Consider the following 21,836-nt stretch of genomic DNA (forward strand, 5'->3'; position numbering starts at 1 on the left):
AATGCACCATTAAATGTAAACGCCCTATCATAGTCACATAATTAAAAACTTTTCACGGTAAAAATTGTTCAAATAAGATGAAAAAAAGGAGCCAGCGTGAGTTCAGTTATCGTATGGAAATCCTTTGCCTCTGGTGTCTTTGTTCCAAGTTTTTCTGTCATTGGTACTTTTCCATTAAACGCCCCCTGGCCAAGTAAACAGCCGCCCTACTGACGGCTAACAAGCTAACCTGTTTATTTTTCTCGGCTCAGCATCTAAAGCTAAAGAGAATAAACGGGAAGAAAACGCCGTCTGTTTAAATCATTTACTGTGATGCGCAGTGGCGACACTCTTCAGCGTTATTATTCAACGTTTAGATAATCATTCATGGTCACGGGTCAAGGCCAGTCGGTTTTTCCTAGAAACAAATTACGACCATGTACCGTAGTAGCCTCTTGACCCAGCCTTCCCGTTTAGCGTATTAGCACGGCTAGCATTAGCTAACGTTAGCGTGAAGGTAGTTAAATTTAGACGTAACTGACTTCCGCTTTCAAAATAAAAGTCCATAATGTTGAGATTTAACGGGCAATAGTTTTGCCGTTAATTTAAGTAAAGCACAATGAAACAGCAGTGTATGTTTTTGACACATTGTGTGTTAAATCAGAGCTTTCTTCTGTATTACAATAGTTTACTTTAGTGTCATTAAAGTGTGGATTGTGCTTTTCATAATATCACAAATACAAGCAGCTCTATACGTCAATAAAATATTAAAGTTCAAGTAAAAATAATAAGTGACGGAAGGACTTCTAGCTAATAATGAATTGTACTACCTTTTGAAGTTAAATGTTAAACGTATACATTATACAGCATATCAGACCTGTATTAAATATAAACCTCTATTTTCTAATCAGTATTACTGGGTATAATATAATTGAGCATCTTTTCACATAACACCAATGATCAATTTTATAAGATTATTTTATGCAAAATAATAACACAATTGTGTAAATAATATCCACTATCTCACAATTATTTTGAAGTTTAGAGGAAGTGGTATTTGTGTCGTAAAGCGAAACTTAACTTCCTTTTTTTTTTTTTTTAACCAGCTCCCGACTCTTTGACTGATCACTACCCTGCCGAGCATAGCAGAGAGCAGTCAGCCCGTCGTGTCTCTTTCCGAGGCCGGATGGTAAAATCCAACCTCCAGCGGATCCTAAACAGTCATTGCTTTGCTCGCGAGAAAGAAGGAAAACAGCAGCCCATTACTACCATGGCGGATTTAAGTAGCGGTATCTGTGACATGATCGGGACGTAAGTAAACGCCGAAAAATACTTCACCTAGCTAGCTGCTAGCTAGCGGTGTGGGGGAGGGGTGGCTAAGCTAAGCAGGCTAGCAAACACAGAAAAGCGGAAGTAAATAGCTGTTAGCCTTAACCTTACAGTTTACATATTTAATGTAGCATCAACAATAGTATAGCCATATATCTTATGTTAGCTATCGTTATAATGTTATTTTAAAAACTGTCACGTTAAAATTACGGACGTTCATTTGCGGCCAGAGAGATGACTTGAGGTGAGCTAGCTAACGTTAGCTACCGTTAGCTACGACCGTCGTCGAACTTGTGTTACGTCACGTCATCATCTGCGCCAGCTAGCTAATCTTTTATAATTTGTTTTGTTCGGAAAGTTTAAAAATAAATAAATAAATAAAGGTGTCGCGTAAAAATATAAGACATTTAAATATGTTCGTTTACGGTCTTCTCACGTCAGTCAAGTTTCAACGTTTTGATGAGACTTCCAGATAGCTCACGGGGTGGAAAAACTCAAACATTGACATTATTGTCGCTCAGCGGTGTCTGTTAAAGTGGACGGGCTCGTTTCATAACAAGAAGTGTTTAATGAGTCGAGGTGCGCCGCTTTAACTCATGGCAGGCATCGGTGGCGTCGGTAAAGCCAAAAGAAAAATGACGCCAGATTCAAAGAAATAAAGAAAGAAACATCAGGTGAACACGTTTCTGTGTTTTTTTTTTTTTTTGACCTCGTGAGCTGACAACTGAGTCAGGTTGCTTATTACGCAACCGACATTTTACTGCAGCAGGCGTCGTGACGACACTACGACATTACCGTATATTGTAATGAACACCACCCTATGCCAGAAACGCTGTGAGCCGAGAGGAGGGTGATTTATTTAATGTTTTATCGTTTAGGGTTTTATCGGTTAGTGGGCCGTTCCTGACTGGCAAGAAATAAGATGAACTTTGGTATTGAGTGATATTACAGAAGACTTTATAAAATAGTTAGGTAAGGGGTAATTGGAGGGGTTTATAGTTGACCTACTTTGAATATAAAAAAGATAACATGAAGCAAGAGGTGTCAAAATGATTGTTGGTTCAACCTTGACAGGATTTTATGATTGTTTATTATAAATATCGTATTAAACTGAATAAACTTTAAAATAATAAATATAATGGCTTTCGATTCCTGTAAAACAGGATTTTTACAATTTTCAGTCATTTTATAGACAAAAATATTTTTGAAATCATCAGCAGATAGTTTGATAATGAAAATAAAAACTAATTTTGGCTTGTTTTGATTTATTTTTTTCCTTTTTAAAATAAATAAATAAATAAAACGTTGAACCAAGGGTATTGAGAGTTTGTTTTATTATCTTTGGCTTTAGAAAATGACAGGTATTTATCTTAATAGTATTATTTAAAACCCTGATAAATCATCCAGGATTGGAGAAAATAAATCGGATAAATAAATGCAGCCCAAATCCCGATTTATGCGTTATTATTAGACTTAATGGCGTGACTTTTCAGTACGAACGAACCCCGTCAGGTACGGCGTTGACAAAACAGTTTGCGGCACGGCAAATTTGGCGCGTGGACATTTGTTTGGTATTGTATTGTCTTTGGCTCACGGCTCAACTGTCTGCTTCGACTAACCTCGGACGTTTCGGCTCGAGAATGAGTCAGCGACCGTGTTTTTAGCAGTAAATAACTGCGGTTTGTCGAGCCCCACTTCATGCACCGCTCTGAAATGTTCTGTTAACAACTCTGTAAACTTGGGTGTCATTGTTTTGGGGAACATAAACTATAAACAGATTGAAGCAGCGTGCAGTCCTGGTGGTGGAACACATGTTGTGGCCAGAGCTTCTAGATGTTTTGTGGCTTGCAGCTTGCAGAAACCTTTTTGCTTTGAAATATTTGACAACCTTATGTCTTCTGTTATATAAAACCAAAGTAGAAATTTTTGTTTCGCAGAACCGTTCCTGTCGGCATTTTCCCCGCGGACAATTTTTGACTCGATAATAACGACTAACACGCTCACACAAAGGACAAGAAATGAAACCGGTTTTTACTTTTTAGAAATGCCTTCTCAGACTTTGCACCGCGTCCGAGAAGGCGTCGACGCAGTTGGTTGTTTAATAGTCCAAACCCAACGTTACAATGACCTGCCTGGAAATAATTGAGTTTTGTTGCCAAACTTCCTCCATCATTTATTTGTAGTTGCAGTATATAATTCCAGGATATGACTCATATGTGCAGTATTATACCATATGAAATGTAATATATTGGCACACAGTGGCGTGTCCGCAGTGTTATTTGTCCTATAAGTCCTGTGACATGTCTTTTGAGGCTGTAGCTGTATTTAAAATAAATCACAGATGTGCATTTTTGTAATGAAGCCTTTTCTCCATCTTCCCCCCTCCAGCCTGTCCCTGCACTGTAGTAGTACCCGCGGCCCGGGGCCTCTGTGGTGCTCCTGATGCCCCTCTCCCACCCCTGAAGATCCCAGGTGGGCGAGGGAATGGCACACGGGATCACACTCCTTCAGCTCGGCCTCTCTACTCGGTAAGTCGGCGAGCGCGCGCACGGCGCGTTATCGCCGAAGTGCAGTCGCGCGAGCTATAACGCCGTGACGGTGATAAGCTGTTGTTTGAAGCGGAAGATGGTTCTCAAGATTGTGTGCGTGTATTCACTGAAACCACTTCCTGTCATATGATCCAGCCTCACAGTTGACAGAGCAGCAGAAGACATTTAACAGTGGTTGTACTTTATTCGCCTCCCATGTATACATGCATTTCTTTAGGCCGTATTTCCACCTTAGCCGAGCGTGCGAGAGAAACATTTTCTCGCGTCTAACGTCGCACCGCTGCTGTTTTTACATGCTTTAACTTCATTTATTCACCAGGACCGAGCGCTGACTGTAACGGAAGAGCCAGCAGGGAACGGACGCCCTGGCATACTCCACTTCCAAAGTCGTCCCACCGTTACCAAGACAATACAATGGGATGCTGTCTTGAGCAGCAGCGCTCTCTATGTGGAGATACCTCTTGACCCGCTCCCTGAAGGCAGCAAGGAGAGGTGAGCACAGACTAGCAGTAGGCGGAAAGTTAAACAGAAACTCGAGGTTGGAATAAGAGTGTAGAGACGTTCAAATTAAAATCATTGTAATAGTGATTGGACCCTGGCAGCTGGCGCACCTTCACACGGGGCCACCTGAGATCTCGATTTTAAATCTTAAATCTTATTTTGCTCACTTGGAAACGTCTGAGCCGAAGCAGAGCCCGTTAAATAATCGGCGAGGCCCGTCTAATCCTCCGAGGATAAGCTCACGATTCAGCCAGAGACTCAATTTTGTTTTGCCTGCTTGTTACGGAATAGTTCTTACATTTTCTAACCTAAGCCGCCCCCCTGTGCTCCCTTCCAGTTTTGCGGCTCTCCTGGAGTATGCTGAAGAACATCTGAAAGTCGTTAGCGTGTTTGTCTGCTTTTACAAGAACCGAGATGATCGTGGTAGGTGCCAACATCTTTTTTTTTTTTTTCCCCAGCACGCCCATTTAATTAAGAATATCCATTTGCTGACAACTTAAATACTGTTTATTTATGGTGAGTCCAAACATTAAATGATTGTCCCTGTGTTATTTTTCCAGCTAAACTAGTGCGTACCTTCAGTTTCCTGGGCTTTGAGATTGTGAAACCGGGCCATGCCCTCGTCCCACCTCGACCCGATGTTTTCTTCATGGCCTACAATTTTGACAGGGACTCCTCGGACGAGGAGTAGCCCTCCAGACAACCTCTCCACCCCCTCCCCCCTGCTTACACCTACTTTTTTTTCCCCCTTCCCATTGTATGTTTTCTCCTACAGTCCCGGCGTACACGGCCATCTGTGTTAACCCGTGGACTGTATGCAAGTAATCCCTCTCCAGTGCTCTTTGTGTTTAAGGGAACGCTTAAGTCGTTTATCTCCCTTTTCCCAGCATCTATCTTTGTGTGTTTTATTAAAGTGTTCTCATTAATTTGTGTCGACATCTAAAATAAAAAAAGGAGGGACTCTTTGTTTGTTTTTTTTAACTTACAATCATATTGCAGTTGTCATAGCTATAATTTCCATTTCTTGTGTTTGTTTTGTTGATATTTCATGAGAAATTAAGGTGGAGGATTCTTTGTTTTATTTGAATGTACAACAATAAAAAAAAAAAAGGTCATCAGGTTTTTACTCGGGTACTCCAGCTTTCTTCTGATTGGCTAAGTTTTAAATTTATTTCTCTCTGAATTGAATCACAAACATTTCAGCGGGACCAGTTGATTATTATTATTATTTTTTTTGTAGCACTAATATCCTCGTATTAGTATTAAGGCTTTTTGAAACTTGCGCGCCCCAATAATTGGTACTTCATAGCCGGATAGTGTATCCCTTTAGACTAGAGGTGGAGTGAGAAGATGAATGCTGTTGCACGTGACTGATGTAGGCGCTTCACTTAAGATCTTACGCGTTTATTGGTACAAAGCGAAAGGAAAGTGAATAATCCAAAGTGCTTTTTGCTTCTTTCTGCCGTGTATATCTGATGTTATTGTAGAGTTTTTGTTTTTGGAGGTTAAAAAAAAAAATATGCTGTGATATTCTGATTGGATTTTTGTTTTCATGGATTAGCATTCCTTTTAACTTTCTTTCTTGATAGTATTGAGTTGTTCACCTGCATAGTGGTACCTGTTGTGCTTCTGTGATAATAAAACAACAAAAACAACCTTCTCGTCTCTCTGGATTTCTTCGCGAGGCCCTGAAAAGAGAAGTGGAGTCGGTGCTTCTGCGTCACGTCTTTTGTTAGATCACTTTCTTTTAATAGCTTACCGACTGGGGGTTGAACTTTGTGCACGCTGACCTTGGTAGGAAACATGAAAGGAAAAATTTACTGCGCGTCTTATCATTTGTGTCCTGTTTATGTAAAACGGCGAAGCGCGCAATCTGTGCTGCAAAAAAACTGAAGCGGTTATAAAAGCATCGGGGCAGACGGCCAGATCAAGCAGAGTGTCGTCTTCTTCGCGCCACAAGGAGGCTCCACGGGAACTGCTGATGTTAAAGAGATGCAGCTACCGTCTGGAATACACAACTGATTTCTCTTTCAAACTGTATTTACAGTTATTTAAATTGGCATCAGATATTTAGATTGCACTGACATAGAAGGACTCTTTGCATCTTAATTATTCCTTTTGTCATTAAGGTTTTCTCATTGAGTAAAATGATTAAAGAATATTCTAATTTACTCACTTTGATTTGCATGCTTCTAACCAATTATAACGGCAAAACTACTTTATCTTGAGAGGCGGAAGACAAAGAAAACTTTACTTCTGACTGACCTCCAAATAATTTGAGAAGAAGTCCAATCTGTAAGAAAAGAACTGGATGGATGTGTGCAGGACTTTTAGTGAACACAAAAGCCAACAGTTGGTGCCAAAAGAAACACACTCAGACTAATGTAATATGGATATCCCAATTATGACATAAAAATGACATGTACTTTCTTTGTGACGGCAAACTACAGCCCACATTGTTACTTATAACTGACCAGGATTCCTGCATTGATTAAAATGAGGTCTTGTCTTCATTTAATTCACAATTATATTCAATTGTAGTCCAAATAAACACACAAACTGTTTCATTTTTCACATCTTTATCATGCCGAGTAAATAAATAGTGCAGTCAGGGGAATTAAGTCAACTCTTGTCAACTTTTGGGTGTCTTGATTGAACAGCCTTCTTCAGGTCAGGCCACAGCATCTCAAATTTGTTTACGGTCAGGACGGGTTGACTATTTTATTTTTAATCATTTACATTTTCATCCTTTTCAACAACTCTGTTGCCGATTTCAACTTTAAGCAGCAAAGCAGCCGCAAACCATGATGCTGCCTCCACCATGCTTCATTATTGGGATGAGGTTTTAGTAAAGAAGTATACTGCTCTTTTTCTGCAAAACACAACGTTGGTAACGGCTTGTACCTGTTAAGGGTCACGGGGGGGTTGGAGCCTATCCCAGCTGCCATTGGGAGAGAGGCGGGGTTATACCCTGGACAGGTCGCCAGTCTATTGCAGGGCTAACACAGAGAGACAGACAACCATTCACACTCACATTCACACCTACGGCCAATTTAGAATCACCAGTCACCAGTGACGTGGCAAAGCAGCCTCAAAACCATGATGCTGCCTCCACCATGCTTCACCATCAAATATAGCATTGTTATTTAGATTTTGTTTTCTACATACTGGACAAATGAACAAAGATTTTTGTTTTGATTTTACTGTTGCTCGTTTCTTCTTTTAATTTAGTCCTGAGTAGCAACAGTCGTGAATGTCCTCCATTTGTAGACTTTCCAAGCTTTGTGCATCCCTATAGTGCTTCTTGTAAGGACCTATGAAAGTTGTTGTTTGTGTCTTTCTTCAGAAGAGCAATTTCATTTCATTTTGTGCATCTTTATTTATAGGGTGGGGAACCTCGTCAACTCACACTTCAAATATAGTCTTGTTAACAGGAACATCCGACTCCAGTTTTGGAGAAGTTGTTAGCGCCGAAGTTCACACACTTTTTTTTTTTTTGCTAGCACTGTGAACCATCACTCGACGTGTTCAGTAAAGGCGCGTGATTAAACTGGTCATATATTATCTGTAAAAAAATAAAAAGACAAAACGAAAGCAGACTTTTTTTTTGTTGAATCCAAATATTTAATAGTTACATATCAAGTATTATTATGACATGTATAAAATTTCAGATCACAATATGAAGCGATGAAAGACTGGCTGCAAATGCTTGAGGTCGCCGACAGAAACAAAATGACTAATGATTAAAAAGAGAAGCAACTAAAATGGTAGAAAAATGGTGTACGGACATAGATAGTAGTAAGCATTCTAGGAAAATTAAATGTGACATCTCAAACTTTTTTTTTTTTCTTCAACAGAGTGCAATCGAAATAAAAACAACACAGCACTGAAGCCAAGCGTCCACAAGACGTCTAAAAGTTGTTAGTACTGTAGGTTCACGGAGGGCAGAAGACAGCGGAAAAGAGAGGAGAGGGAGCAAAGGTCACAGCAGAGAAAGAAAGGAGAGCTATTAGCTTGCCAGTCAATGCGGGAAGAAAATAAACCGAACAAGTTTAAGCAACAGTGGAAGTAATGCACATCACAGTTAGCTTTAAAGACCATAGTAGCATTTGTACTTGCATGTTGTTGATAAAAAAAAAAAAAAAAAAAATCCTGAATGATTGAACAGAAACAAGGACATCACCACAAACAAACAAACAAACAGCCTGCCAATGAATAAGGGAGGGAACGTCGGTAACATGACGGGGGCGGTTCACACAGACTGCTCTCTTCTCTGATCTGAACGTCATCAGAGGCAAACCGACGTGTGCAGCAGCAGCAGCGTGTTAAAAAAATCAGCTGAATCGGCCGTCCTCGTCTCGGCTTTTACACAAAACATGGCTTCGCCTCGAAGGCCGGTAACACTTAAACGTGACGATGTCGTCGAACCGGGGCTACATTTTTCCCCAACGAACCCAACTCAGGTATGTTATCTGAAAAGTCAGCGCTCCAGGTGACCCTCTGTCCACATCGCCGATCGGTGCAGAGACTGTGCCGGCTGCTCTCCGCGGGATGTTTGTTTTTGGTTCCTATCAGACCTGCCAACCCTGGACATTTTCAAGTACCATATCAGCACTGGGAGAGATGCTAATCTCCGTCAGCCTCGCACTGTAAAAACACATTTGTAACCCCAGGAAAAATGGACTTTCTGATTGTATAATATACTACACGTGCTTTTAGAAGCCTTTATGTGCAGCAATCCTTTACTGTCATTAATATCATATCAGCAACAGTAGCAGAAAAAACACAAAGATAACCAAAGCCCAAACAGGCAAGAAAAAAAGAACATGAATAAATCTTTAAGATTATGACTGTTTGGTCTTCTAGAGACCAAAAAAAAAAAAGCTAAATTATACAAAGAATGAATTAAAAGAGCACTTTGCAGACTTCCAATCTCATTTGTCCTTTGAGTTTCGGTGGGATCAGCTATAAAACTTGTTGTTCTTCTGGAAACCAGTGACATCACTGGTTCTCAGAGGAAACAGGAAAAGACAACCGAGACCAGCAGGGTCAAGGGGATGACCACTCTGTGGTTAATTTTGTCATGTAACGTCATGTTCGGCCCACAAAAATCACAGTTAGAGAAAACTTCCGTTAGCTGGGTGAGTCGCTCGTATGCAATGCATCTTGGTATATGTAGCAAGTGAAATAACGGTCACGCGAGCGGGACAACTTGGACTTTCTCCGTCAAGAATTCACTGCTTCAACTAACTATCAACACTAATTGATATCCACATAAAAAATAGCATATTCTCCCCGTAACTAGTCCCGCTCGATAGCTACCTCGGGAACAGGTAAATAGATTTTTACACCGTTTACACCAAATAAGTAGCTTTAAATTAGCCAAAGAAATGATCTCCAGTTTTGTTCAGACCTGTTTTAAGAGCGTTAAAGCTGAAGATATTTTGGCATGCCGCATCTAAGGAAAACACACACACACACATCTGTGGTTTTGTTTGAATGGCGCTCACAGCTGCCATTTGTATTTTGGGCCATGGACCATTGCTTGTTAGATCTGATTAACTGGAATCTCTGTCCATATGAAGCCAGAAAACTCAGGCAAACAATAAAAAATAAAAAAATAATAAATCTCCTTCTGCCACACAGGGTGTTAATCCTTATAAACATGTACTGCAGCATGTAAACAGGCCTCCTTGTTATCCAGCATACCCAAAAACTAAACTACTCTCATAAGATTCTTTTTGGATGCAACCTTTCGCATCAGAGCATATCAAACTAATCCGTATTTATGCATCTAAAGTATGCACATTCAGCACAGCCAACAAGTCTTAAAAATCATTTCCATTAGCTTTCTTAGTTAATTGTAAAAGTGCTCTTTCCTTTTTTTGTTGCTCTCCCATTTGCAGACATGACGACGCACACGACTGTAAGAGTCACAACTATCCCTCCTGTACCGGTTGGGCTCGGTGAAGGACACAATGCAAACCTCACCGTGTCGGTAACACAATAAATGTCGTGCTACGTTGCGAGCGTAACGAAGAGCATTATATTTTGAAAATATGAAATTGTGTATTATAAAAACTACTGAAATCTGTTCTAAACTCTCACACACGAACAGCTGAAAACCCTTTTACGTCGCGGAAACGTTCTCACAATACCCCGCAGTCTTGGCTAGAGCATTGTTTTAAAACGTGTACTAGTGTCAATATGATATCAATATGATATCTGAGATTCAGTATTAGCTTCTTTTTTTTTTTTTGATACCTTACTTTAAGGTATATACATTTCCTCTAATAACAATATTAGGAAACTGGCCGCTTACGGGGTGCTAGCTTTGGGTACTGAAAGTGCTACAAGATACTCTTATGAGTCTCCTGTTGTTTTATGGGGTAGGACTGGTGTATCATAATTTATGATAATATGAGACAGGTCACACAATGAGTTTCTATCTAATCTCTAGAAACAGATATCCGCATATGAAGATGCAGAATTTGTAGGAAAGGGATAAGATTTTGGAGCGGAAACGTTCTGGTTTCCACTTTTGTCCCGGCAGTATTGACCGATCCTATCTGAGTGGGCTTTGATTGCATGCACGCATGCAAAAAGGTCTGTGTGAGGAGAAAAACGAGGAGAAGAATGCCCTGTCATACCCTGTAGACAAAAAAGCTATTGCATTTGTTAAAAAAAAACCCTTGAACAAAACATTTGTAGTGGTTATAAGCCTTTTTCTCACACATCTTTCTACTGGTACTGTAAGTATTACATTATATTACACTCATCAGATAATAACAGCTGTTCCTGGATTGATTTCTATCTGGTACATATACTGTAATCCAGGTAACATTGCATATTTTGTCAGTGTCACCGAGCCTCTGATGTGTGCATCCACATAACCGTCACGTTGAATTGAAAGCTCTTCACCGGGGGGAAAGAAATCAGCGGCCTTGTGCTAGGCCCAGCCGAGGCAGATCCATCTCCATTTTTTCGGACGTAATTTGATAAATAATCCACAACGGTCCGGCTGAGTGTGCAATTACTCATCAGACTACTTTCCTGAAATGAAGAAGCACAGCGCGCTGGATATCCGCGGCTCAGCAGGCGAACACAACACTGAGCCCAACAGCCAGAACAATAGCAGCACAATATATGCTAAGCATCTTTGTGTGAAAGTCCTGCTTGATTGTGGTTGCTTGGTAACACCAGGGACAAACCACAGTGTGCCCTTTTATATGTCACTGAAATGAACACGCGCGCAGCACATCTAACATTTTCACGCATTCAGAGGTGCTGCAGGTAAATCTTTAATTCTACGTCAAATGAGAGCGTTTCTCTGGTCGATAAAGGGAAATATCAGACTTATCTAATGAGCCAGGGCTATTTAGTAAATGTCATGCGACTTACAAAGCCCAACATTGAAATCTTTTCCCCTCATCTGCTCGGCAGCCTTTTGTTTCTTTGAAGTAAAAACGTTTTTCTGACTCAAGGAGAGACTTTGTTCTGTTCTGTGATCGCTGGTACACTGTATTTGTATGTAAAGCTGGAGCTTTGTTGGAGCCAGAAATCTTCCAATGCTCCAAACAAAGTGGACACAGCTGCCAATTTCTGTTGTCTGCCAGCACACAGAAAGCTACCCCTGGTGAGACGTTTGCTTGTTAGCTCAAGGCAGGGCAATGGCATTATTCCAAGTGACATGAGTGAGCACCTAGCAGGATGCTAGCAAAAGCTCCCAATTAACCTACAAAACAAACCTGCTGCATACGTGAGAATAAAGTGCTTGGAGGGCGTGAGATATTGTGTGCTTCGTTACAGGTTAATATTCGTCCTTCTTAATTTTACCCCTCCACATCAGACCGACTCGGTGTTTTGGTGTAAAACTGCATACATGGTACACAAAATGAAAACAGGTTGGCAGGAATCTGAAACGGCTGATTTCATGATATTGCCAGGAAGAAATTTTGCACTCGAGCAACGTGCTGTTATGTCAATTAACGGACAACGGCGTGAAAAGGGAGAACTAAAAATAAAATGTCTCAAGATGGCAAGTGGGAGTATGAGATGGGGACTCTTTTTTGTGCGTTTGATTTTGTGCGCGTTTGTGTGGCAGGAGTAGGGAGGTTAAAAAAATGTCCTTGGTTGAATTTCAGGCTGGTGATGTTAATGGAGACAGTCCAAGTTCAACAGATGAGGTCAGTCCCTACTGAGGTTGTTTGTGTATGAATGATTGTATACATAAATGGCTGTACTGTATATGCAATATGCATTTGCCCGTGGGTAAGTACAGTATGTGTGTGCAATGCATTTTTAAAGTGGAGCTCTAGGTACTTGATGGTATACGAGGGGTGCACAGAATGGATCCTTATGTGCGTGTATCCTACTTCTAAATGTGATTTTCGACCTCATCGGCCCTTGCTGTAGCCGGGAAAGAACTGGTCAAGCAGCAACTGAAGCGTCTTGTTTTGGGTCATGATGTAGTCCTTGCCCAGGTCGTGGCGGCAGGCGGGGCAGGTGTACACCTTCGCTCGGAATGACCGCTGGAGACAAGTCTGAGGGGCGAAGGCAGCGAGGAGAGATTCGCGCGTATAAACACAAGGACGCAGAGGTATTTTACTTTTTTTTTTTTTTTAGAAATCGACTCAAATGCGACACGACGTACCTTGCAAACGTTGTGCGTGCAGACGGTGGTGATGGGCTGGAAGGCGAGCTCCTGGCAGCACACGCACATGAAGATTTGCTCCATCTTACGCAGGAAATTCTTCGGCCGCAAACACGTTAAAAGGAATAAAGGGGAGAAATTAGAAATAAACAAACAACAATATTCAATTTGGGAAAACTGCACAATTTATCATGGCTTTATTTATTATGAATTATGTCGGAGTCGTAGCCAATGTGAATTGCATAATCCTACTTTGAGAAAATGAAATTAGGAAATAGAAAGTAAAGTGGTTAGAATCTCAAGATCAAGGAGATGAACTGCACGATCTTGGATGGTAGCTGGGTCTATACTCGCTTGTGCGCTGGTGTACGGGCATTGCTCTGAAAAAGTACGTTGCTAAAATGCTAGCAGCCAGCTAGCTAGTCAGGTCTGTTGTGTTCTGTAAATGGTGTTGAAACGCACAGGTGTTTCTGCATCACCGTAATGTCTAGGTATATTTCTGGGGATGTGCACGTCAGGCCGCGGCGATGTGTTAGTGTCAGAGTGCAGTGGCATTCATACCGGCCCCTCTTTAAGGTTTTCCATGGCTTCGTCCCAGAGTTTCTTGTTGGCTGTGTCTTCTCGGATCAACTGCTGCTGCTGCTCTGACAGCTGGAACGCCTCCTCTATCTTCACCCGTTTAGGGGGAGGCTCATCCACTGATGACGATTCTGGTGAAGACACGAATTAAAACTTAAGAAGCTGGCGCTACTCTTTGGGGGGAAAGAAAAGTATTAAAACGAGCAGTTGCCTGAGAAAATTAAGATCCGAGTTGATGTATTTATTTTGACATTTCACTCATCAGGCTGCTCTCACCTGTCCTCTTCTCACAACACCTTGTCTGACCTGCTTTGAGCTTCATTTGTAAAAGCACCCACCACTATCTCTGGTTGTCTTCTCCTCTCCATTACTTTGTGGCGTCTCCTCTTCCATGTCGGCCAGTGGAAGGTCCTCGTCCTCCTCTTCCTCGTCGATTTCCTCTTTTTCCTTGATCTTGCGTTGTCTCCGTGGCCTCCCCCTCCCGGGATAGTGCTTACCCCTTCCACCGCGGCCTGGTCTAGCACAGGCCTCTTTCTTTGTTTTGTTGGCCATGGCCGCCAAGTAGCCGGGCGGGTACTGCAGACACACAGGGAGAGGTGTGGGCACAGACATTCTCGACTGGATTAAAACTTTTCTTTCTGCTTTTCACGTCTAAAAACTGGACGGTATGTGTAAAAAGAATGGAAAATAGATAAGAGATAGATAGATACTTTATTTATCCCCTGGGAAATTCGGTATCCAGTAGCATCATTACACAGAGACAGGAGGAATTACAGTCAGCAAAAAGGGTCAAAAAATAAAATAAAAGTGAGGTAAGAGTGTATAAAAAGTATGCATAGAATATACAATATAATAAAATACATCTATATGTATAAATGCAATACTATGGATATGAAGATATATGGTAATATAGATGTAGAGATTTGTAAATGTAAGATATACATCTATGTATATGTGTCACCTGAACTGCAAGACCCAGTTTTTTGATCCTCTCCAGCCCTTCAGGTGTCCACGGTGCAGGTTCCTGATCATCCCGCCTCAGCAGGTACCTCCACACCAAGTAGCCACACTTTCCAATCTCTGGCCAGTACTTTACCACCTGAAAGCAGCCACAAACGACCACGACAAGGTTAAATATCTTGCAGAAAGGAGCTGTTTTTAAGTTCTTTGAAGCAGGTTTAAATTAAGACAGGTGGAAATACTGTGGATTTAAATGCAGAGCTGACTTACAGCGTTAATAAGGACATGACCCAACGCGGCTTTAGTGTGCGGGAGTCTTTCTAACCACTTCGGTTCCCTACTTTCATTCAGTACCATACAGTCTACACAGACAGCCAGGTAGTATCACTTGAAGAATGCAGATATGTTATGGGTGAATTAGCTTAGACAGGTGCGGCACAGTGGTGTGGTGGTTAGCGCTGATGCCTCACAGCAAGAAGGTTCCAGATTTCTGTGTGGAGTTTGCATGTTCTCCTTGTGTCTGCGTGGGTTCTCTACAGGTACCCCGGCTTCCTCCCACTGTCCAAACATATGCTGCTCATTAGGTTCATTGGTGATTCTAAATTGGCCGTAGGTGTGAGTGCGAATGCTTGTCTGTCTCTCTGTGTTAGCCCTGCGATAGACTGGCGACCTGTCAATGGTGTACCCTGCTTCTAGCCCAATGACAGCTGGGATAGGCTCCAGCAGACCCCGCGACCCTCCAGCAGTTACAAACGGTTACAGAAAATGAATGAATGAATGAATGAAGCTTAAACAAAATTTGACAGTACCTTGTAAATACCATCGTAGCGGTTTCCTTCCTCAGGAGCGTATTTGCTGATACGTCGACCTTTGGAGCTGCGCACCACCCTCACCGGCTTCCCTGCCCGCCAGTTTCTGGACTCTGCTCCGTCTTTGTCATTCAGGGGTGCATCACAGTTTAAGGCCAAAGCCCTGCATGGGTCAGGAACCAAGTCACACAGAGGGACATTTGTCAGGCATAAGAAAAATCATTGATGAAAGCAAACCGCCCCAAACCGAGACAGCGGAGTGTTGTCTTTTAAGTGCCGCACCTGTTCATGTGGGTCAGCGTCTGGTCAAAAGAGTGTTCCCCGATCCGTTTGTTTCCTGAGAGGTCACGACCCCCGCTGCCCGTGTAGGTGAACTCGTCTCCCCGGTCCTGCAACAGATAACAGTCACCACAGGACTCTCGTCGCACTCGTCACACTCCGAGCGAAGACAAACCCCCGAGCGCTAAACACGAGAATTGGAACTCACCACTTCATCCTCAAAGCCTCCAGCCAGCACCAGCGAGTAGGAGCCGTCGTTGCTGCGGCCGTGGATGCCGCCGACGTGCGGCCTGTGAACACCTGCCTCGCTCACCTGAAGTGACAGAAGCACAAAAAGGTGGAGTGTAGGTGGGGAAAAAAAATAAAAAATCTGATCATAATGAAATGCACAATTAAATTAAAAAGCTGACCTGTACTCTGAATTTCCAGGTGGTTCCCACAGGAACACCAGGTATGGGTCCATAGTGGTTTGAAGGAACAATTGTGCATTCTTTAGTACGCCCCACACAGGCCATACCCTGCAATTACAAGGAAATAAGACGACAAAAAATACTATTAAATACCAAAATGAGAGCAAATGCATTCATATTGCATTTCTTTGAGTCGTTTAAGAGCCTGGTGGCAACGTGTATATCAAGCGTAGCTAAATCAGTGGCAAGTATTTTTAAAGTAGGTTATAATTGCAGAAATGATCATCATCTGATTTAGGGAGTAAGAAAGTGTATACAAAATACAAAAAAAAAAAAAAAAAAGAACTCACGCAAGGCAAAGCATTTTATTTTAATGGTAATAAAATTGCCATGATATGAAAGTCAAGTATAAATGCTGTGTGAGTCACAGCACTTAAATGTGCCCAAACACACAAGCCGGGCTGTTTTCAATTAGTCCACAGAGAAAGGGAGCGTTCTGGTAAAGAAAGGAGTTATTTTCCGTTGGCAGTTCCAGGAAAGTGGCTAAGTCATGCTTAATGGCATTGTTCACATTACACCGTGGAGCTGAGCGTCGGGGAGACAGCGGGGCCAGAGTGGAAACGATGCACACAGTATCTCAAAAGTGTTGCCATGAGAAGACTCTTGAGGAGGTTTTGAGGAAAATATTTAACAGTATGCCTGAAACAGATGCTCAAAAAACAAATTTAAATCCATGTCAGATGTCGTCCCCTGCCTCAGCTGCTACAATTATATAATTCTAGTTTTCGGCGAGTGAAAAGCCTCAACGTAATTTTACAGCTTCTAACGCCATGCAAAAGAGGATGATTAAAAACTGCTCATTAGCCATGGTATGAGGATATGAGAAACATTTAGTAATCAATGATACATCAGTAATTTTATAATTCTACACATCTGCAAACAAATAACACGACCCAAATCAACATTACAGAGAAACTCTGTGGACCCCATTTCAAGTGACTCGATCAAAAAACTGATCTTATCATCTAATCAGAGGCAATTTGACGTGATGTGTTCCAGGAATATCTAACAAACCCTCGGCAAGATACAAATTACTTACACCACGCACATGAAAACGACACTGAGCGAGTAATAATAAACATATGAACGAATCAATGAGGAGATGATTGGCTCGCCTGAAAGTTTGGAGCTAGCAGTTTGCAATAACCATAAGTCACAGACTGCTGTGCAATCATAATTTAAAGCAGTTTACATTAAAGTTGAATGACTTTCTGTGTCTATGTTGTAGATCAGAATACCTTAACTCTCTTCTGGGGCATTAAAACAAGAACTCCTTTAAACCCTTACTTTAAATAACAATGTTTGGCGGAGAAAACGTTTTGAAAATGTCCAATATTTACTCGTGTTATTTTTGCCGACACCGTTTCAGCTATTCCCAGAGGGAATTAAAAAATGTTGACACATGATCATCAAGCACCGCCAGTAATCGGGTTATCCAATTTTTGAAAGTGGATTGCCTGCAGCCACTTCATGGGAGGAAACAGAAGATTCTTCTTCTTTTTCTTGTCATGAGCAGCCACTTAAACTTGAACACTACATGTGCTGAGGAGAGCACAGGGAAGCATTTTAAGTTTTCATTTATGTCAGACCTCTAAAAGAAACAACTCGGAAAAGTTACAGCTGCTGAAAAACGTCTGACACGAACAAGATTCTTCATATTCATGCGCACAACCGTCGCTCCTTCGAGGCTATCTGAAGAGGAATTGCAATCCCTCCCTCAGGCATACTCTTAAAATTTACTTTCATTCTTACAGAGCAGATGTCAGTCCACCTGGTCTTATTTGTGCCTTCGGGTGCCTTAAGGTCTCACCTTTCCCCAGTCCCTTTGACTCTCGGTTGTTGCCGAAGGCATTTTGGCTTTCTTCTTGCTGGCTTTGAGCTTTTCGCCCGCCTTGACAACCTCACTCGTGTCGTTCTTGCAGGTTGGACAGTACCTGGTGGAAAAAAACAGAAAAGATTTCCTTTTCTGTGCTTTTGATAGCTTAAAGGTTTGGATCAATATGTTTTTGACAGCCATGTCAAGTCCAGAATACATATTGGCACTTGTTGGACCAGCTTAAACAACACTGTTGGAGCCATTATATATTTTGCAGTTATCTTTAATTTAGGTCACTGTGTTCATGTATTTACATGCAGTTCCGGGGTTTTACCTAGGGGGCGCACCAGTGTGGAAGTGCATATAGCTAAGCTACAGGAAGGGGGAAAGGAGGCGTGTGTGAAGTATATGGATTTTAGACAGTGCTGTAATATTTTCAACATGGTGAGAGTATCTTCTGTGACTGAAAATGAATGGATTTCAAGAATCTGAATATATGGAACGCACTGGACATTGTTTATTGTTTATACCAGAACACGTGTCCAAAACACAGAATGGTGGTAACTAATGTTACGGTCAATTTTTCACAAATACGTAACTTTTTTTTTTTTAACAGAAAATGTAAAGCACTAAGTATTTTTAGTACAGCGGGTTGAAGTTTGATCAAACCAATCTCACACACTCAGACTTGACTCGTTTGAGGCCTTGAACAAATGTAAATTTCTCCATCATAAAACAGTTTTCCTACTTGAAATTGAATAAATTGAAGCCGATAATACGAGCTTGTCTCCTACCAAGGTATAATGTCTCAAACACAGCTTCACCATATATTTCCCATTATAATATTTTTAATACTGTGGAAGCAACGGACAATCCTTGAACACATGATAATGGAGTTTTTTTTCAGTTTTCTATGTAAATATGCCAAAACAGAAATAAAGGTCGGTCTCTTCCTCTCAGTAACTGAAGTAACTTCAAAAAGAGCTTTACTTTCTTTTCTTATTTTTTTTACACACAAAATAAGGTGTTTCTTATTTTTTTTACATAATAAGAAACACCTCTGCTTGTTAGAAAGCCATTCAAAGTTGCTCCCACCTGTGGCAGCGTTATGACGTTGTTGTGAGTCATTTTAACCTCACTTCAATCACCACTTAAATCACTCCACAGGTACAGTTTAGCCCACGCGGAATATCATTAATCAGCCTTTTTACAATCTTCAAGATAATTGTTGTGCTACACTTTAACTTTCTCTCTCTTTTTCTCTCACCAGTCCTCGTCGTCTGGGATGGTGGCCAGAGGTGGGTTGAGGCAGTAGATGTGGAACGCCATGTTGCACTCATCGCACAGCAGCTGCATGTGAGCATCCTGCTTCCCACCGCACACACAGCAGGAGCAGAATCGACACTCTGCGTCAGGGTCGGCCTTGCAGTGCTTGCACTCGGGCCCGCTCTTCCCTGGAGCCAAGAAGCGAGAACTAAAGATTCATACACATTTGAGCGACCGTACGAGCAAGAAGAAGATATCACGATACCGATGCACATCAATACATCTTCAAAAACCATTGTGGGCAGGTTCGTCAATATTTTCACGGTGTGTTTTAGTGCCTGTGATCTGGTTCGTACGTTTAAACTGCCCATCTGCAACTGATAGTGCACGAGCTCCTGGTTTCTCCAACTGGTAGATTTCATCCAGAAACTGAACTTTACAATCTGCGATTACATCTCCAGGACCCCTGGATGGAGGGTGAGAGAAATACAGAGAAAGAGGAAGACAGATAGAAAGAAAGGGAAATGAAAGAACAGAAAACTAAAGCAGAAAAACAAATAAAAAATGTCCACAGTGATATTCTGATGAAGAAAATAAAACAGAAATCATCCAGTTTACACCCAATGCATCACCCTCCCACCTAGGAAGGAAGATCCTCACCCCAGGAGGATATTGACTCGAAGCTCCTTGTTGGTGCGGGAGGTTTGATTGAGGTTCACGACCTCCGCGTCAAACCAGAAGCCCCTTTCGTCAGGCGTCTCCATGTTGTAGTTGACCATCACGTGCATGCCCACCTGGAGCTGGTCCCACCGCAGCAAGGTTCGGGCACGTGGCCGCACATGCACCGGTCGGATCTCCACAACGCCGTTCTCTGGGTAGCTGGGAGAGGAGAGGAGGGGAGAGGAGAGGAGAGGCTCATGAATTTTTTATCACCATTGTCATCACCCCACATTCATAATGTTATCTACTGTGAAAACAGTCTGTCTGAAGTTAACAGTTACACTTGGTGAATGCCATCGCATTTCTTTGGGGACATTTTCATTATAAGGACGAACAAATATGCATTTTATGATGGCTACATTTCTTTGTTTGGAATTGAAAATGGAAGATACCGCAGAGCACTTGACATTGTAATAGTTGCAGTAAACCTTGGATCGTAACAATGTAAAAAAAAAAAAAATAATAATTCAACAAGCAGCTCTTCAGACTAGTGAGTCAGAGACAGGGCAATGCATTGAGACGGCTCCACTGATATGCAACATAACCTTTCCTGTACAGGAACAAGCAAGGAACTCTGTTATGGTGAAATGTAATTAATGCTTTGTGGCCTTCTGATTGGTCTGCTGACCACCAACCCGACAGCTCCTACCCTACGCTTACGTTACTGTTGCTAGGTTAGACTATTGGTTGTTTCCTCCATGGTACCCACACTTGTTGACTGTATGTTTTTCAAATTTTTTGAAGAATCACAAATCCAACCTTCGATGCTAACTACAGGTTTTTAACGTTTTTTCCTGTTGGAAAAGACCTAGCAACAGTAACACAGGAAGTCCGGACTTGACAAAAGGTAGTAGTCCAGCAACCAAGAAGGCCAACAAAGGGTCAATTAACCAGTTTATTTAAAGGTTAATTAAGTTCCTTAATCTGCCTTCTTTTGTCTGATGCAAGAAAACAATTTGATTTGCTACGAGATTCAACCACAAACATACTTGACCACATGTCAAGCTTTTAGGTAGATGGCAATTTTATGCTTGATTAGTTTTACATATTATATACACACAGATACAACACCTTAGGGAGTGATAACTAAAATAATTACAAATCTTTCGTCAATAAAATACAACTTGTTCACATGCTATAGCTTTTTAGACAACTGTCTCCACATAACATGACAAATTTCCCCACAACAGCTTCCTGACTGGGTTTTTTTGAGCGAGGGATTATGAAGGATTTTCACCGCTATAGCTTTCCGCCACATTAATCTACACAGAAAATCAATTTAACACAGCGGCGTTACTGCGACTTGGAAAGCGTACTCGTTACCGCTTTACAACTGCACCACTGTTTTCCAAGAGATCATGTATGACTGACGTTCATTGTCTCCACATTCTTTTGCTAAATTACAATTTTCAGACTCTCCCCACCACCACCCCTCTCCTCCCCGGATCTGTAGTTTTAAAGGGGAAAGACAGAACAGTAAATGACCACTCCGTATAATAGCTGTACTGTAGCTGCCGGAGCTTTACTGTAATCTGCGTGCTCTTTTAAAGTCAGACATTTTAGCAAACAAGAAATCTCCTGTGCGGTTTGATCAAGCTTGAGTCATCCGTGCGCTGAGCATAGTTTCTGGGAAGTGTCGCACTCTTTGCCGCAGTGAACAACAGCAGGGTGCGTAAAGGTGAGGTGACTAATGATGACCAGCAGCCAACATAAGCAGATACGTAGTAATGGCAAAAATACCGTAGGCTAAAGAAAACATCCACGCGGCTAGACAGTTTTTTTTTTTCGTTATTTAATGTCTGTTTTAAAGCTTTGGCTCAAACTACTGTGTGGCATCAAAGCTACAGTGGACTACTTTATCTTTTTACATAATATAAACAACACTGTCCCGTATTCTCTACAGCTCTAACATAGAGGTGCCTAGAA

The 21,836-nt window shown here is 41.6% G+C and overlaps 2 protein-coding genes across 2 annotated transcripts in view; one reads left to right on the top strand and one right to left on the bottom strand.

The window, feature by feature from the left end:
• Window positions 1–1,090: 1,090 nt before the first annotated feature.
• Window positions 1,091–6,013, top strand: oaz1b (ornithine decarboxylase antizyme 1b). The gene is given in 6 exon segments (XM_084572925.1): window positions 1,091–1,290; window positions 3,697–3,748; window positions 3,750–3,836; window positions 4,177–4,349; window positions 4,696–4,781; window positions 4,919–6,013. Coding segments are annotated over 6 exon segments (654 nt in total). The 5' UTR covers window positions 1,091–1,165; the 3' UTR covers window positions 5,050–6,013.
• A 1,965-nt stretch (window positions 6,014–7,978) lies between these two features.
• uhrf2 (ubiquitin like with PHD and ring finger domains 2) overlaps window positions 7,979–21,836 on the bottom strand; it is a 30,893-nt gene continuing 17,035 nt past the window's right edge. The window contains exons 4-16 of the mRNA XM_084572091.1: window positions 19,851–20,069; window positions 19,547–19,656; window positions 19,192–19,378; window positions 17,919–18,042; window positions 16,049–16,156; window positions 15,847–15,951; window positions 15,642–15,748; window positions 15,360–15,522; window positions 14,552–14,689; window positions 13,929–14,166; window positions 13,573–13,721; window positions 13,012–13,110; window positions 7,979–12,901 (exon numbers count right to left, since the gene is read on the bottom strand). Of these exons, the coding sequence (XP_084428217.1) occupies window positions 12,755–12,901; window positions 13,012–13,110; window positions 13,573–13,721; window positions 13,929–14,166; window positions 14,552–14,689; window positions 15,360–15,522; window positions 15,642–15,748; window positions 15,847–15,951; window positions 16,049–16,156; window positions 17,919–18,042; window positions 19,192–19,378; window positions 19,547–19,656; window positions 19,851–20,069 (1,894 nt within the window). The 3' untranslated portion in view covers window positions 7,979–12,754. The remainder of the gene's footprint in view (window positions 12,902–13,011; window positions 13,111–13,572; window positions 13,722–13,928; window positions 14,167–14,551; window positions 14,690–15,359; window positions 15,523–15,641; window positions 15,749–15,846; window positions 15,952–16,048; window positions 16,157–17,918; window positions 18,043–19,191; window positions 19,379–19,546; window positions 19,657–19,850; window positions 20,070–21,836) is intronic.

This window comes from Chelon labrosus (genome assembly GCF_963514085.1).
Source record: "Chelon labrosus genome assembly, chromosome: 22".
NCBI classification, from domain to species: Eukaryota; Metazoa; Chordata; class Actinopteri; order Mugiliformes; family Mugilidae; genus Chelon; species Chelon labrosus.